The sequence below is a fragment of the Mandrillus leucophaeus genome, unplaced genomic scaffold (assembly GCF_000951045.1).
Source record: "Mandrillus leucophaeus isolate KB7577 unplaced genomic scaffold, Mleu.le_1.0 Scaffold828, whole genome shotgun sequence".
NCBI lineage: Eukaryota > Metazoa > Chordata > Mammalia > Primates > Cercopithecidae > Mandrillus > Mandrillus leucophaeus.
In genome coordinates, this window is record NW_012109008.1 from 227,276 (window position 1) to 245,623 (window position 18,348).

An 18,348-nucleotide genomic window follows, 5' to 3' on the forward strand; every position below is an offset into this window, starting at 1 on the left:
TCTCTACTAAAAATACAAAATTAGCCGGGCATGGTAGCACATGCCTGTAATCCCAGCTACTTGGGAGGCGGAGGCAGGAGAAACACTTGAACCCAGGAGGCGGAGGTTGCGGTGAGCCGAGATCGCGCCACTGTACTCCAGCCCGAGCAAAAAGAGTGAAACTCTGTCTCAAAAAAAAAAAACCACAAGAAAAAGAAACTTTCATGATGTCATGTTTTCTTGCTTTGCATGTTTCTGTTCTGACATTTGTACTTAGGATTTGTTTTAATCAGCAATGGTGACACAGAAACAACTGCCTATAGAAAATTACTTTCGTCTCCCAAGAGGGCATGCCACACCACCCCAGGCCACATTAGGAAACACCACAGTCAGTCAGGCAGTACAGAAGCAAGTGAAAAGCCTAGGCCAGAGCTTTGTTGCTACAGTGGTTGAAAGGTGTGGGGACACCCCCTATCGGGCAGGAAGTGAAATACTATATATTGGGGTTCGTGGTTGGAGGGACTGTAATGTGATGTTTGCATACCCACAAAAGCTGGATGGTAAGAGAAAGCTAAACAGCATTTGTTAGTTTGGCCCTGTGATTAATGGATGCTAAATACAGAATCTAAGGAAACATGGAACAATTTCTTCTGAAAATGTACGTTTATGTCTTTTAAAAAATAAATGTACATAATATCCTTAACCTTTGAGACTTATTTTCCTCTTTGAACAATAAATTAGTACATTTCCTCTTCTGTCTACCACTTTATTTTGGTTGATATTATTTATGTGTTGACTTTCATGAAATGTTTTAAATTCTATTAATAGATTTTTTTTAGCTTTAAATATCTCTTACTTAGTTTGGAGAAAGTCTTACTCTGTTGCCCAGGCTGGAGTACAGTGGTGTGATCTTGGCTCACTGCAACCTCTGCCTCCCGGGTTCAAGCGATTCTCCTGCCTCAGCCTCCCTAGTAGCTGGGACTGCAGGCGCGTGCCACCATGCCTGAGTTATTTGCTTTAAATATCTTTTAACCCCTAGCTTTTAAAGACTTCACTATATTTATGCTACTATCTACTTTCTCCTTTTTTTTTTTTTCCTATAAGAGACAAGGTCTTGCTCTCTTGCCCAGGCTGGAGTACAGTGGTATAATCATAGCTCACTGTAACCTCAAACTCTTGGGCTCAAGTGATTCTCCTACTTCCGCCTGCACAGTAGCTAGGATAATAGGCATGCACCACCATGCCCAGCTAATCTATTTTTTGTAGAGATAGGGTCTCAATGTGTTGCACAGGCTGTTCTCAAAACTGGCTTCAAGTGATCCTCCTGCCTCAACCTCCCAAAGCTCTGGGATTATAGATGTGAGCCACTGCGCCTAGCCCCTCTTTTTATTCCTGATTTCTTCTTCCTCACTTAAAAAAAAAAAAATTACATTGTGGTCTGTAACAATAGTCTCCACATCTTAGTTTTGGTCCTACAGTTAAACATCTGATATATACTGCCAGTTCTTTTTATTTACATTTTCCATTCATCTTCTGGTTTGCTGGAAGCTGTATTTCAGTAGATTCTCCAACAATGGTTATTTCCTGAATTCTTGTATGTTACAAAGTGTTGGTTGGATTTACACATGATTGATAGTTTGGCTGGCAACCCTGTAACATCTGAATCCTCTAACAACATATGAGAAATTCTGGTCTTATTGATCCCACCACCCAAAAGTAGAACCAGGAAAACTCCCTAGCAGCCTATGAAAGGGGCATATAACATAACCTTTTTCAATCAGATGTCTTTGGATGAGACTTCTTTTTTGAATTCAGCAATTTAGGGAGGCGCCTCATGGAGAATCCTTTTGTTGCTGTTCTGGTGTGGGTGGGGGCATTCTTCTACCTATTCTTGCTGCAGAAGTGGCAAAGGTAGGGCATGGTGGCAGTAGCACTTTCTTCCAGTGCCCTGTGTGGCAGCAGTGTCAGCAGCTTCTTCCTTGGTCTAAGTCTAAGGCATGGTTTTACAAATTGCTGCTGTAAGCTTACCCTCCTGGTTCACCTGCCTTCTAATAATTCTGTGAGCTAACCAAAATTCTTTCAAAAAACTTCTCCTGCTTAATCAGTCTGTTTCTATGTTTGCAAGCAAGACTGTATTATAAACTACAGCCTGTAGAATAAATGAGGCCTATTACTAAATGGCTAAAATCAAAAATTGGGGATTTTGTATTTTGACATGGGAAAACTATGAAATTCAAATTTTAGTGTCCATAAATATTTATTGGAACGCAGAATATGTAAATGTTCATTGGTTTATATATTTGTCTGAATGCCCACATTTGATATGCAAAACTATGAAATACACATATAAAAGGCAGGTCAAAAATATAACTATAAAAAATTTATAAGTAATTTTAGCCTTTTGGAGAATTTATTTAACAATTAACACATGGCTACCACTACAATTTTTTTTTATTTTTTTGAGTCAAGAGTTACTCTATTGCCCAGGCTGGAGTGCAGTGAATGGTGTGTTCGTGGCTCACTGTAAGCTCAAACTCCTGGGCTCAAATAATCCTCCTGCCTCAGCCTCACAAGTAGCTGAGACCACAGGGATGTGCCACCACACCCAGCTAAGTTTAATTTTTCTTTTTTTTTTAAAAGAAATGGGGTCTTGCTATGTTGCCCAAGGTTGGTCTCAAACCCTGGTCTCGAGCAATCCTCTCACCTCAGCCTCCTGAATCGCCGTGATTACAGTGTGAGCTACTGCATCTGGAGACTTTATCACTTCTTAAATTAGTTTATTATGTTTAACGCTTTTTTCTTACAATACTTTTGGGACATCATTTTTCAGAGAACAGTATTTGAGAGAGTGTGTGTGTGTGTGTGTGTGTGTGTGTGTATGTGTGTGTCTGTGCGCGCACACATGTTTTCACTGAGATGGCTTTAATATGCTAATAAACCCAGAAGGCCCTAACTTGGTGAAGTCCTTTTACATAGTTTGAAGCTGGTAAACTTTTGGGCCTTTTTTCAAGAGGTAACCCTGGTCATTTAGTGATCCAATAAAGTTTTCAAAATCAGCAACCTGGAAGAAAACATCAAAAGGTTTAGCCCATTAAGTAACATGTCAAAATATTACTTTTAAAATAAATCTCTCAAACAATAATATGTAACTGTAAAGTTTTGTTGCCAAATAAAATTGTGTTTACTTCTTACAGAGCAAACTGCCTATATTTGAGCTCTGGATTCTATAAAGCCTAGATGAATAAAAAATAAAAATTCCAATAGGCAGAGAATATTTTACATTTGTTTCAGGTTAGCTGAAAAACAAAAATCAAACTAACTTTTGAAATTAAGAAGTTAATTTTCCATAATGTGTAATAGCACGTTTGAAGTGCTATTATGTTGATTTTCACAAGAACTTTGAAGTAGGAATAGCAGGTATAATCATGTCCATTTAACAGATGAGGGAACTGAGGTTAAAAGATACTAAAATGACTTATCCACAAGAAACTTTCAAAAAAACATACAGACTGTGTCTTACTATAATGTTTCCCTCTATCAAGATGCTGAAAAGCCTTTGAGAAGAAGCAGGTATGAATTTTAAATAAGTAAAAACTGTTTCTGTTCTACTATATATTAATAAGGACCTCCTGAAATTATTACAAAAGAGATTAACTAGTTTAACATACCTGAATGTTTAGTTCTTTGGCAATCTGCCGAAGTTGATGAAATTGAAATATATTATTATAAGTTCTTTCAGCAATGTTGTTGAGAGCAGAAATAAATCTTTTTGCTGTTGACCTGTTGCTCATTCCAGAACCATGCTGGGATCGCTCAAAATCTAGGTTCCCAAATTCATCAGAGTAAGTTCCTAGCATGCTTAAAAAGAAAGGAAGAAAAAAATTACCCAATGTGGCACTGCCATAGAAATTGTTGTCCTGGGCTTTGAGGTTACAGAAGAAAAATTTGGAAGTAGCCACTAGGCTCACTTAGTAAACATTTCAACATGTGTTTATTGAGTGGCCACTTTGACATTCACTGTGATAAGGATTGATAAGGAATAAAAATATTTTGGACACAATTACTGCTTTTAAGAAACTTCTAAATTTGAAGAGAGAAATGCATAAAAACACAAAATTGATAAACTACAATATAAATACCTGGGACATTCATTCTGATTCATGAAGAAAAGAAATTCTAAATATAATAAATTTAGACTTTACTGAATAAAAATGCATCCTATCTCCTGGAGCAGCATCTGGCGGCACCAGTATTTTAAATAAAAGGTATTTAAAATACTATAGGAATGAACTAGAAAGGTTATGGTGAGTTGCAGTGATAATGGTTAGATATTAAAGGATGCACTTGTTACTGCCAGATTTCTTCTGCTTCCTCTTATTTTCCCAATATCACCAAGGAAAGAAATACGTACTTGATAGTGAATTTTAGCTAGAAGTCTGAAAACACCAGTTAGAAACACAATTAACCATCCTGTTTAATCCAACTCTATTGCTGATTCCCTGCTTGAACAATGGGATAGCTGTATTTCACAGCCAGAATAACTGGCAAAACTGTTATTTAACCAGGAATTAATTAATTAGTCAAATACATACTGGTCACCTGCTGGGCAATAGGCTTATAGTGGTGAACAAAACAGGTATAATCCCTCCCCTTAAGGAGCATGCAGGAATGATTTTAATGGGTTATAAACAATAAAGCTTCCTTTTGTTCTTTGAGTAGTTAAAAGCCTACGTTATACATAAAAGCCTACATAGGAATGAGTCATTCAAATAAGACTATTAAAAATGATAAAACAGCAAGATGGTGTTTTCCTCTGAAATACAGCATAATCTCTTTTATGATGAACCTCCCATATGCTTGTTTCTCATAAGAAAGTTGTTAAAAATGTTTTCGGTTAATAATAATAAGTAACATTTATCTTAATTATATTTATTTACCATAGGCTATCCCACTTAATCCTCCCAGCAATCCTGTGATTTAGGAACTATTTTTATTCCCATTTTATGGATGAAAAAACATTCTTATTAGGTTGGCGCAAGAGTAATAGTGGTTTTTGAAATTTTTTTTTCTTATGGCAAAAACTGCAACTACTTTTGCACCAATCTACACTAAGATTAAAGTGACTCGCCAGAAGTCACTTTATTAGTAAGTGGCATATCTCAGATTTGAATCTGCTACACTGCTTCAGATTTTAAAAAGCTATGTAAAATATTTGAGCTAGTTTCCTGAAACAGAAAAAAACTCACAGTGATCTCTCACCTTTGAAGGTGGCTCTGTTCTCTTCTGCTACCTCGTGTATTTTCAATTTTAGGAGAAAGCTTATGTCAACTGTTTACTAAATATAAGCATTTAGTTTTTAAAATAAAGCTAAGTGCTCTGGTAACTCAGACAAGCTATGTCACAGTTTAAGAACTTTCTTATTCAACTGTTGGCTTCCCAGTTAAAATGTAATCTTAAAAGGTTTAAAACCACATTAAGGGCAAAAATTGAACAAAGCTGAAGAGATGAAAACCCTGAAATGGAAGATTTAATGAATGAATGAATGATTACTAAGGTCAATTTTACCATCAATGCAGGACATTTACTGAGGGCCTACTTTATGGCAGGCTTGATTCTGGGCCCTGGGAATATACTGGTAAATGAGTCAGATAAGGTCCCTGCTCTCATGAACTAAGGACAGAATGCATGTTAAGCATAACAAACAGGTAATTCATAATCTAATTTCATTGTGTTTCACTGGATCTTGATCTCTACCATGGAAGTAGTGTCAGGTAATTCCAATCAAACTATTTTCTTTTTCCTGAAAATTTTTATGAATGCCAGTAAACACACTAAGACAATTCAGGGAAACAATCTGGTAATGTCATGTGGGTACTGTTTACACTTAATAATAAGACCTCTTTTTTTCAGGGGCCCAGATGTAAACTGATCTGAAACTTGTTCAAATTTACCACCAAAGCAACTCTGGGAAGCAGTACGAATACAGAGTTCCATGAGACAACACTTAAGAGTTCCTCTTGCACAGGAAAGCACATGCAAACACTATCCAACATGAGTATTCAGACACGCAGAGAAATCTTATACCAAGTATAAGCCAACCACAAATGGGCAACATAGCATTTTTATTGAAAAGGTAATTATAGCCTAATTTACTCTGCTTAAGCATGATGCTCAGGAGAACTAATCTACCGTGTCCACAGATCAGTGAATTTATTGTGGAGAGACACTAGACAGTTGAGGTGATGTCTGTGGTCTAAGGCCTGCAGAAACTGAGCAATGGTAAAGCCTCAAAAGGAGAATGTTAATTCTGGTTAAGAGAGAAAAGGAGCAGGGTAGTGTACACCTTAATTTGCTCAACAGATGAACAGTCTACAAAGTAGAAACATGATATTCAGGAGAGCCAGGCACCAGAAGACCCAGAGGTCATTAAAAGGAAAAGGAAATCAGGAGTGGGAATCTCAGCCACACTCCCAAAGGTGGAGTGTTCAAGTGCAGGAAACAGAGAAAGCAAGATGCACACATCCTAGACTGTAATCACCTTCTCATCATTAAATAAGAAGTACCTATTTTTAGTCTTTGTTTTTGTTATAGGAAAAAAAGTTAAAATAAAAAAAATTCTGAAATTTTGGTTGGGTTGTGACTTACTTTCCTAATGGGAAAAAATATCTCTGCTAGGTCAGTCTCTAGTCTGGTCTCTCAGAAAGCCATATCCACAAGAAGTCAGGCAGACAACTAGATTTTGTGGCCATTTTTTAACTTCATATGCTAGCATGCCATGCCCCTAGCAGCAAGTTGTATTAGAAAGTCTAGTAAATTTCTAGACTATCTGGTTGCTTATTAAATGGCAACTGGAGGGTCTCCAACATATATTGAGATCAACTGGAGAGGGACTAAAGCCAGGTTGGCAAAATTTCTAGCTACAAGATCCCTCAAACCCTAGTACTGAATCACATAAAGAGAAAATTGATGGATCAAGCACTGTGTGATGCCAGGCGCAGTGGCTCCCACCTGTAATCCCAGCATTTTGGGAGGCCAAGGTGGGCAGATCACCTGAGGTCAGGAGTTCAAGACTAGCCTGGCCAACTTGGCAAAACCCCATCTCTACTAAAAATACAAAAAAATTAGCTGGGCATGGTGGCAGATGCCTATAATCCCCGTTACTCAGGAGGCTGAGACAGAAGAATCGATTGAACCCGGAGGCAGAGGTTGCAGTAAGCTGAGATCACGCCACTGTACTCTCTAGCCTGGATGACAGAGCGAGACTCTGTCTTAAAAAAAAAAAAAAAAAAAAAAAAAAGCACTGTGTGATGCCATACCAACAGGATACTTAGACACAGAAGGTGAGTTGTTAGAAATTAGCTGAAAGGGGTCGGGAGTCAATAATTATTAATTTTTCTTATCATGAGGCAGTTACTTTGGTGCCACCAATAAAAAATTAAGAGCTGTCAATTCTAGAATCTTTAAAGCTTTCAAAGACAGCCAGTAGAACCTCACTGCTACTTACAAACTGAGACTGAATTAAGGAGAAAGGTTCCTCTTCTTCCATGGACTTCCTATAAGGGCAGGAAACAAGCTACAGATGATTGCACCTTCAGGAGGTGACATGGGTGCCCTTCTACCCATATGCATACTTCCAGAGGCAGCAGAGAGAAGACAGCAGCCTCCAGGGATGGGCCAGTACCAGGCTGGGGTCAAAGAGACAACTAGGTAAAGTGTCTCCCTATGAGGAAAAGACAAGAAGAAAAGGATCTGCAGCTAAGACATACTGCACAATTTAGATGGAGGGCATTGAGGACTAGAACATAAAAATTCTTTGAAAAGGGTAATTTTAGAAACTTCTTATCTAGGATGAGATCTGCCAGTTTTTGAGGCCTTCAGTTTATGGTATAACTCAGAGAAAAGGGGATCTGCTCAGCCTCATCTGAATATCAACAAAACTTGCACTATCAGGCCAGGCGTGGTGGCTCACACCTGTAATCCCAGCACTTTGGGAGGACGAGGCAGGCAGATCACTTAAGGCCAGGAGATGGAGACCATCCTGGTCAACATGGTGTAACCCTGTCTCTACTAAAAATACAAAAATCCGCCAGGTGTGGTGGCATGCACCTGTAGTCCCAGATACTTGGGAGGCTCAGGTAGGAGAATCACTTGAACCCAGGAGGTGCAGGTTGCAGTGAGCCAACATGCACTCCAGCCTGGGCCACAGAGCCAGACTCTGTCTCAAAAAAAAAAAAAAGACTTGCGCTATTGATAGTAAACAGTGTTTATTGAGTGTCCTCTAATGTATCAGAACCCTATTTATCACTTTATAGAGCATCACTGCATGACACCTCAGAGCACAATCCTTTGTGGTGTGTTTTACAGCAGAGGAAACTGAGAAGCAGTGTGTAACTTGCCATGGCAGCTCCAGGTTGGACTCCAGAGCCCTTGCTCTTCCAGCTATGCTGCACTTTTGTTCACAGCCAAAGGGGAATAGCTGGGCAAAACCACCTGGTTCTGACACGACGCAAGCCCCAGAATCAGCAGCTACTAGGACAAAAGAATTCATCTACCTTAGAAGAATCAGAAATTACTTAACAAAGTAAGATAAATAATTTCATCTTCAATATATTTTTTGGTCTTGGAAAAGTAGATTCCTAACAGATATGTATTTTCATTGCTATGAGAGGATATTAAAAATGCATTTTAAATGAAAAAAACAAGGTATAGTATGTATATGGTATGTTGTTATAGTTACCATTTGTCTACAAAGAGGAAAAAAGAATATATAGATACATAGTCACACAAAAAACTGCTAATAATTGCCACTGGCTAGCAGGAAAAACGGGGTAGCTATTAAATAAGCAGAGTAGGAGGAAACTTTTTCCACTATATACTTTTTTTTTTTGCTCAGTCACCCAGGCTCGAGTACAGTGGCACAATCTCAGCTCACTGCAACCTCCGCCTCCCAGGTTCAAGCAATTCTCCTGCCTCAGCCTCCCAAGTAATTGGGATTACAGGCGCTCACCACCATGCCTGGTTAATTTTTTGTATTTTTAGTAGAGACGGGGTTTCACCATGTTGCCCAGGCTGTTCTCGAACTCCTGACCTCAGGTGATCCACCTGCCTCAGCCTCCCAAAGTGCTGGGATTACAGGTGTTAGCCACTGTGTCCAACCTATACTTTTTGAACTTTGGAATTTTGAAGCTTATGAAAGTATGGACCTATTAAAAAATTTTTTAGCTGGAATAAAAAACCTACCTAAAATAATATTTCTGATTTTTAAAAGTCTATGTCTAAGGTAAACATATATGCTCAATTAATTTTTCTTTTCTACTTTCTAGGAATCATTATCTACTAAATGATGTAAAATGCAAAGGATACAATTTACTAATATTTATCAAAAACCTATAGTATTTACTGTTGAACCCAGAAATATCACTTCTGAGAATTTATCATGTAGGTGTACAACTTACCCACGTATATAGTATCTTACATAGAACATTACTCACTGTAGCATTATTTAAAAGCACAAGAATGGAAAATATCTATGTGTCAATAGGGAACTGATCAAATATACTATATAGTATATCTACACTATAGAATACTCTGTAGCTATAAAAAAAGAATCTCTAATAAGAAAAGATCTCTGAATATATTGTTAAAATTCAAAACTGATACAGAAGAGTGTAATCGGTAGACTATTTATGGAAAAGCAATGGGTTTCTGGGTGAAGGGCGAGTAGGTGGTAAATAGCACAGGAGCTAGCTCTTCTCCAATAGGTTTTGGAACTGATTATAGCACTATGTAAATGTATTACTCATTCAAAAAAATTTTAAAGATTATTTACACAGTGAGAAATATTTTAAACTAAGAAACGATACTCTGTTCAGGAGGAAAATAAGTGACCCAATGGGCTAAATAAAAGCAGCCTTGGCCTATTGCCTAATTTGAGATGGGAAGATAACTGGTATTTCATTTAAAACTATTTGATATTTTTATCTTACCTATATTTCATAATTTCCACTATATCCTCAGCATCTTCTTTGGTTGCTTCCTCTCTCAATTCCAACCTTGCTCGTGCCTTTAAAAGAAAACACCATTTTCAGATGACAAAAGATGAATATATTTACCATAGTATGTCTAAGCTTTACTTCATTTACTAATTTTACACAAAAACTGACCTTTAGGTGAGGAAGGTCATAACATCAGAAGTCAAAATATGAAAATAATTCTCTGGGCTGGCGGTGGTGGCTCACGCCTATAATCCCAGCACTTTGGGAGGCCAAGGTGGAAAGATCACTTGAGCCCAGGAGCTTGAGACCAGCCTGGGCAACAAAGTGAGGACCTGTCTCTACAAAAAAATTTTAAAATTAGCTGGGTGCGGTGGTGTATGCCTGTAGTCCCAGCTACTTGGGAGGCTGAGGTGGGAGGATCGCTTGAGTCTGGGAGGAGAGGCTGCAATAAGCCTTGATCATGCCACTGCACTCCAGCCTAGGTGACAGAGGGAGACCCTGACTCAGGGCAAAAAAAATAAAATAAAATCTGAAACCTTGACTATGAAATTACAACTCACTTAAAATAAGGATAAAACTCGTTTTTACTTATTAATGTATCTTTCTCAGTATTCATTTCAGGAGATTGGATGATAAAATACACTTGGTTTTCCCTTGCCTTTTACTTTTAGGAAATCATGCCTAACCAATATGGTAAAACAACAAAGAGGAGTTAATCAGATTTTAGGAGCTAAAAGTCCAAACTCTAAGCTAGCTAATCTTAACTGCTGGAGTTCTCTTAGTATTTCACAACTGTGAATAGATATTACTACTGTTAAAAACACAGGCACTATCCTTGTGAACCTGTCATGTAATAAAATAAAATACTCAAGATACCTGACACATTCCGTGTTCCCATATACTCAACTTGGGATCTCAGAATCCTAGTTAACCTAACCACTTTTCAGACATTCCAGGAGTCTCCTAAGAGTCAGTCAAAGAAAAACAAAAGTTGCATGCTAAGTAATTGATTGTATGACTAGAAAGAAGTAGCTATACTTTGATATGTTACAGACATGACAAAATCTTTTTAAAAACTTTCATCCATCCATTTCTAACGTCTCTCAATAGAAAGAAAAACGGAGTCAGTTATGCAGACAATACTTCAAAAGAGAAGTCAAGGCACACCCTTCCCCTTTAAGCCAAAAAAGCATGACCATAAAAAGAAACAAACCTCTGTCAGACGAATCAAAGATTCCAGCTGCCTGGTAGTGATTGGTGAGCTATTTAACCTCTGGCTCTGTTTCCGGAGCTCAAGGTAAAAATCTTGAAGAACTTGAGCAGCTTCTTTGGATAGCCTTGGGTACACATACTGTCGAGCATAGCCAATGTACTTTCTCAATAGCTGGTGGGGAATGGGATCTATTGTTTCTCCAGGAACCACCTGAAGCATGATTAAAAGGCCCAAGATAACAAAGATAAGTGGCAAATAAAATCTTTCTGCTAAAATAACTTGTTTAGGCCAGGTGCAGTGGCTCACGCCTGTAGTCCCTGCACTTTGGGAGGCCAAGGAAGACACATCACCTGAGGTCAGGAGTTCAAGACCAGCCTGGCCAACACAGCAAAACCCCATCTCTACTAAAAATACAAAAATTAGCCGGGTGTAGTGGCACGCGCCTGCAGTCCCAGCTACTTGGGAGACTGAGGCAGGAGAATCTCTTGAACCCGGGAGATGGACGTTGCAGTGAGCCAAGATCACACCACTGCACTCCAGCCTGGGCGACAGAGTGAGACTATGTCTCAAAATACGTAAGTAACTTGTTTAGACAAATACACAATTCTAAAAGACTCTTCAAATCAACCAAATACTTTATCTGACTTAGATTCCTTTTTTTTTTTTTTTTTGAGATGGAGTCTCTCTCTGTCACTGAGGCTGGAGTACAGTGGTGTGATCTCAGCTCACTGCAACCTCTGCCTACCAGGTTCAAGCAATTCTCCTGCCTCAGCCTCCTGAGTAGCTGGGATTACAGGCACACACCACTACACCCAGCTGATTTTTGTATTTTTAGTAGAGACAGGGTTTCATCATGTTGGCCAGGATGGTCTTGATCTCTTGACCTCGTGATCTGCCTGCCTCGGCCTCCCACAGTGCTGGGATTACAGGTATGAGCCACTGCGCCAGGCTGACTTAGATTATTTCAAATGAAGTTTACATAAACTCTAGTATTGAAATATTAAAAAGTTCTGATTAAGTTTATATCCTGCTCTACAATAAGCCACACACTGAACTTTGACTTTCAAACAGAACCAAACTGAATAAGGAGAAGAAACATTTATACCTTTAGTCTTTCTGATAATGGTTTCTCAGAAACTACTTCAAGTACCGAAGTATTTGAATCTTGACTATTCGTACGAGCTACTGTAACACTGCTAATGGTTCTCTGCTTTCCAGCTCTTATTGCAATCACATGTTCAGAGAGTAAGTGATCATGATGCTCATTTGGAGTATCTAACAGGATAAAGACCAAATCAAATCTGGATAGTAGTGCACTCCCCATTCTACGAAGCATGAAAGAAAGAAGAAACAATGATTGCAATCAAAAGGAAAAACAAGAAAATTGTTTACTCACTTGTTTACTACTCAAGTTCCATGCAGAACTTGAAAAACCAAGATTTAGGTTAAAGAAATAAGCAAATAGCTTCCTGGATTTAATGTATCCACCCACTGCAACATGGGCACAAGAATTACATGTATCTACCCTGGGTAGATTGAGGACATGGCCCTTTCTCACACCACCAAACCCACTGAATTCTTCTTTATGTCCTATTATCACTAATTAGCAATACTGCTACATGACATATCAGAGGTTAGCTAGTTCAGTATTTTGTTCATGATACCATTAAAAAACAAAATCTAAGTCCCCTGGATTTTTGTTCAATAGATCTTTCTGATTTTTCTAATATAGCATTTTGTCATTTTACTAAAGAAAAACTACTAGTAGGTCGACTTTTTTGGTGGTGGTGGTAAATACCCTAAATCTCCAAGTACCAATTGTGTATTTCACTATGTATCAAAGACTGTTTCTATATTGATACATTATTAAACAACAGGAAATTAACTCCACTCCCACTAGGCTTAAGGCTCTAATTTTTTAGGAGGCACTCTTTTGTCTTTTTCTCACTTTTGTATCACTTATTTTTCCTTTTCCACACATTTTGTCCAAGAGGTACAGAATGAATTAGAAGAGAAAACACAGATATAAACATTGTTTTTGAAAAAAGCGGGATCACACCACATATTTAAGTATGTTAATGTGCTCTTCTCACTTAATAGTACAGCACAGACATGTCCCCCCATTAGTACATACAAAGCCATTTTTGTTCTCATAATCACTCAGTCTTACTATAGTTTTAAGGTGTTTCCAATTTTTGGCAGCAATAATGCTGCAATACCATGCTATAAACCTATCATTGTGCACTTGTATGACTATTTCTGTGAACAGTAGTCCTAAAAGTAGAGTGGCTATAACAAACAGAATGTGCATTTAGAATTGTGATTAACATACCAAGGGGTCCTTCAAAATAATAAATTGTGTATGTGAGAAACAATTTCTTTTTTTTTCTTTGACATGGAGTCTCACTCTTGTCACCCAGGCTGGAGTGTGGTAGCACAATCTCAGCTCACTGCAACCTCCACCTCCCGGGTTCAAGCAATTCTGCCTCAGCCTCCCAAGTAGCTGAGATTACAGGCGGCTGCCATCACGACTGGCTAATTTTTGTATTTTTACTAGAGATGGGTTTTTGCCATGTTGGCCAGGCTAGTCTCAAACTCCTGACTTCAGGTGATCCAACCGCCTCAGCCTCCCAAAGTGCTGGAATTACAGGCGTGAGTCACCCGCCCAGCCAGTGAGAAACCATTTCCACACTACTTTGCCAATAATGATTAATATTTAAAATGTTTGCCAATCTGGTGGATCTCACTGGTACTTCATTGTTTTACTTTGCAGTGTTTAAGCACATTTTTGTGCATTTATTGGACATCTGTAACTACTGTGAACTATCCATGTATTTCCCATATAGTTCTGTGAACTATTTCTTTTTCTAATTGAATTAGAGTGATTCAATATATTAAAGGTCTAAATATTTGAGGAGACTTACTTTAAATTCTCAGAAACTGTTTTGGCTTTATTGTAATGTCCTCCAACTGGATTTGCAGCAGCAATAATGGAAGTTCTTGCAGGAAGGCTACAAACCACACCAGCCTTAGCCAGACTAATACTTTGCTGCTCCATGGCTTCCAGCAAGGCTTGATGTTGATTCCCCATCTTATCAAATTCATCGATTCCACAAATACCTACAATCAAAGTAGAATAATGCAGACAAAAACATTTTTTCTTTGGTCGAGTTCCAAATTTTATAGGATAGAAATTGTTTGACAATAATTATTGCCATTTGTTTCAGCAGTTAAAATTATAAAATGTCATACAATGGAGAATTACTGTTTGTTTCACCACAAGTAACACATTTGTCTTATTTAACTAAGTTTTCTGTAATAGTTATTCCTTTAGCATTTTTCATACGCAAGGCACTGTGTTGTGAGGATTACAAAAATGAAGAGGAGGTAAGAGTAACCCTCAAAACGTTTAAGTACTTAAATTCAAACAGGTGAGATTTTACACACACACACACACACACACTCTCTTTATTAAGTATACTTCAAAACACATATAATAAGTTTATTATGTTTAATAAGTATATTTCAAAACCTATACCAGGTATTGTCTATACACTTCTATGCACTTATAGGGAAATCACTTAACCTCTTTAAACATAATACAATGCACCACCACTAACTAAAGGCACTATATGTACCAGGAATGTCATGTCTATTGCATTAAGTTATTGGAGATTCTCTAACATTACCTTGTAATATTTGTCTTCCTTTCTCCCCACACCAGTTAGGTTAGTATCTGGGGGTCACATCTGAAGGGCTTTGCTGTGGTTAAACCCCTCCGTATCTACTCTACACCCAAGTAAGCCTTGCTAGCACAGAGGAGTATATGGAAAATAACTGCTGATTAGTCTTTTTGACCCCCAGCTGCTAACCTAACTGGTATGGGGAGCAGGGAAGACAAATAATACAAGGTAATGTTAGAGAGTCCCCAATAACTTGTGCAATAGACATGACATTCTTGGTACATTCAGTGCCTTTAGTTTATTTCAACAGATTTTATTCTATCCTTGAATCCATTTCTGGTTTCATGTTTGGGTTTTCTACTTCACGGAACCAATTATGTTGAATTTCCTTTGTTCTCTCTGTTACTTCCCCTCTAATTGCATTAAGCTTTGTTCTTTTGCATTCACTGTGATTATCTCAAGCATCTCCTCTTTATAATTTCTCATTCAGCAGTGTCAATTTTACGTATTAGTTTAATAACATTGTTAGTCATCAATTTGTCTCTCACATCCTTATCTTTTTGTTTTGAGCTATTTCATTAAATTTATGTTCTTATCAAACATGAAACACTCATGGGAAATTTTCATTTGTTCCTTAGATTATAATTTTGTCTAGAGTGAGGTCTTTTATTGGGCATATTAAATGTCTTTCTTTCTTCCTACATTATTTCTTCATAGCTGCTATGCTGTCTCTTTATCTTGCTCATGTATAACAATGGCTGCTCTGTCCAAACCTATTTTTTCTGACACAGTATACATGAATTCTTGTCAATACTCTTTTCCCAATGTAATTTCGTCCCATTTTTTCCTTTCCAGCTACAGTTTGCACTTTTCGGTAACCTAAATGATTTAGGAGGGGGAAGCAAGGGGGGGCTTTGTTGAACTTTGTGCCACTTTTCTTGCTGATCTCTCTTCTGAGGGTTTACCCCCCTCTGTTGGGAATGTGTCCCATATTCATGGCAGGGGATCCCAGTGCATTAGCCTGTTCCTGCTGTTCAATGTGGAGCTCTGGGACATAGTGAGCCTTCCCTGCCTGTGCTAAGATCCTAGCAGTGGTATACTCATAGGCTTTATCTCCACCTTTCCCTGGGCTGTCTATTGCTCTGTCTGCCTATACCTCTCTGGATTCACGGTATTACTGGAAATTATCAAGATTGCTAATACAGTTCCTCAGAGATGGGGATGGGGTAGGAACAAAGTCAAGCTACTCCCTACTCTGGCTGTCACTGTTCAAAGTGGAAAGCAGGAGCTGGCAAGCCTTTTCTGCAAAGATGCAGAAGTACATATTTTAAGTTTCACAGGCCATGCACAATATTACATATTCTTGGGCTTTTCTGTTTGTTTGTTTGTACTTTACAATCTTTTAAAAATATAAAAAGCCAGTTTTAGCTTATGGACTGTACTAAAACAGGCTGCTGGCTGGTTTGACCTATAGACCAAAGTTTACTGACCCCTTGTTTTAAAGCATAAAACATAAACTTTGAACTTTTTTTTTTCTTTTGAGAGAGAGAGTTTCGTTCTGTTACCAAGGCTGGAGTACAGTGGCACCATCATGTCTCACTGCAACCTCCATGTCCTTGGTTCAAGCGATTCTTGTGCCTCAGCCACCTGAGCAGCAGGGATTACAGGCATGTGCCACTTCACCAGCTAATTTTTGTATTTTTAGTAGAGATGGGATTTTGCCATGTTGGCCAGGCTGGTCTCAAACTCATGGTCTCAAGTGATCCGCCTGCCTTGGCCTCCCAAAGTACTGGCATTAAAATTTTTTTTAAAAACCTCCAAATCACCTTCTACTTCTAGTTAATGAAAAGTTGCATGGTTTCATGAGTATCATCTTTTTATTACTATATTTTACCTGGTACTTAGCAAATATATTCTCACTTCTGATGAGCTATATAATAACCAGATACATGTTTTTGGTATTTATTTATTCAGCAAATATTTACTGGATATAAATGCAATAAATGTATAAATTCAATAAACTGAATGCCTTCTATATAAAAGTACTATGTTCTAGGCATGCCGGGTATGGCAGTGAAAAGACAAAATTCCCTGCTCCTGTGAAGCTTACGTTCTACTCAGCCAATACGGTGGGTAGGCAATAAAAAAGTAAATAATATAGAAGGTAAAAAGTGCTATGGAAGGAAAAAGTAGATTAGGGTAAGGAAAATAAGGTCTGCTAAGGTGGCAGCAGGGCAGGAGAGGTTATAAGTTAAAATACAGTATTTAGGGAAGGCCTCACTGGGATCAGGACAGTTGAGCAAAACATGAACGGGGAAAGAAAACAAGCCTTTGCAGCTCTATCTGGGGTAAGAACATTCCAGGCAAACGGAACAGCAAGTACAAAGGCCCTTATGAGGAAATGTGACTTGCCTGGTGTGCTGGTGGTGTCCAAGGTAGAGCTGCCAGTGGAGCTAGAGAAGACGAAACATGGGAAGCAGCAGATAAGGAGGCAAAAGAGGTGAAACACCAGAACGTGAATGGCCCTGGACCACTCTCAAGACTTTGGCTTTCACTCTGAGCGAGATGGGCAGTTACTGGAGGGTTGTGAGCAAAAGAGTAACATAATCTAATTTTTAATGAGATTACTGTATTAAAAATAACAGGAAGGGGTAAGGGTGGTTACAGGTATGCCAATTAGGAGATTACAGTAATAATCCACGTGAGACATGATGGTGCCATGGACCAGGGTAATGAAGAAGTGGTTAGATAGCGGATATATTTTGACAGTAGAGTCAGCAAGATTTGCTGACAGATTAATATGGGGTATGAGAAAAAGTCAAGGATGGCTCCATGTTCTCTGATTTGAGCAGTTAGAATGAGAGAGTTGTCATTTACTGAGATGAGGAAGACTGTGAAAATAGATGTGAAAGGCGAAATCAGGATTTTAATTTTAGACATGTTAAGTTTGAGAAATTTGTGGAGATACTGTGTAGACAATAAGAAGTATGTGCCTGATATTTAAGGGAAAAGAGATTATAAATTTAGAATTTTTCACAGATAGGTAGGTAAAGCCAATGAAACAATCCAAGATCACCAAGAAGGTAAATACAGATCTAGAAGACAAAAGGTCCAAGAACTACACCTAAGTTAACAACAAGTAAGAGGGTGTGGAGATGAAGAACCAGTAAAGACTGCGAAAGAAGTAAAGAATGAAGTAAAGTGGCCTGGAAACCAATGAGAGTTAAGGGTCTCAAGTAGGAGGGAGTGATTAACTGTGTCAAATGTGGCTACTAGGTCCTGGGTTCAGAAAAGTGGAAGTCACTGGAAAACCAGGAGTGAACAACCTTAACTTGACTGGAATCTGGGCACTGCCTGACAGGAACATGTTTTTCCAGTAAGGTGAAGGCATCACAAAGAGAAACCTAGGTGGCAAAGCCCAGTGTAGAGGTTTCTTCTTGCTGGGCCCTATGCCTGGATTTTTTATCACCTATCACTC

The 18,348-nt window shown here is 38.4% G+C and overlaps 1 protein-coding gene and 1 long non-coding RNA gene across 4 annotated transcripts in view; one reads left to right on the forward strand and one right to left on the reverse strand.

Annotated features, from left to right (window-relative positions):
* Nucleotides 1–6,596, forward strand: part of LOC105530501 — a 10,667-nt gene extending 4,071 nt beyond the window's left edge. Inside the window, exons 3-4 of the long non-coding RNA XR_001004658.1 lie at nucleotides 3,420–3,549; nucleotides 5,890–6,596. This is a non-coding gene — a long non-coding RNA (uncharacterized LOC105530501). The remainder of the gene's footprint in view (nucleotides 1–3,419; nucleotides 3,550–5,889) is intronic.
* MCM8 (minichromosome maintenance complex component 8) overlaps nucleotides 2,218–18,348 on the reverse strand; it is a 43,177-nt gene continuing 27,046 nt past the window's right edge. For all 3 annotated transcript variants that reach the window (XM_011968068.1, XM_011968071.1, XM_011968070.1), the window contains 6 exons: nucleotides 14,112–14,307; nucleotides 12,293–12,512; nucleotides 11,188–11,397; nucleotides 9,966–10,042; nucleotides 3,648–3,837; nucleotides 2,218–3,040 (listed from right to left, as the gene is read on the reverse strand). In XM_011968068.1, coding sequence (XP_011823458.1) covers nucleotides 2,948–3,040; nucleotides 3,648–3,837; nucleotides 9,966–10,042; nucleotides 11,188–11,397; nucleotides 12,293–12,512; nucleotides 14,112–14,307 — 986 coding nt within the window. In that variant the 3' untranslated portion in view covers nucleotides 2,218–2,947. The remainder of the gene's footprint in view (nucleotides 3,041–3,647; nucleotides 3,838–9,965; nucleotides 10,043–11,187; nucleotides 11,398–12,292; nucleotides 12,513–14,111; nucleotides 14,308–18,348) is intronic.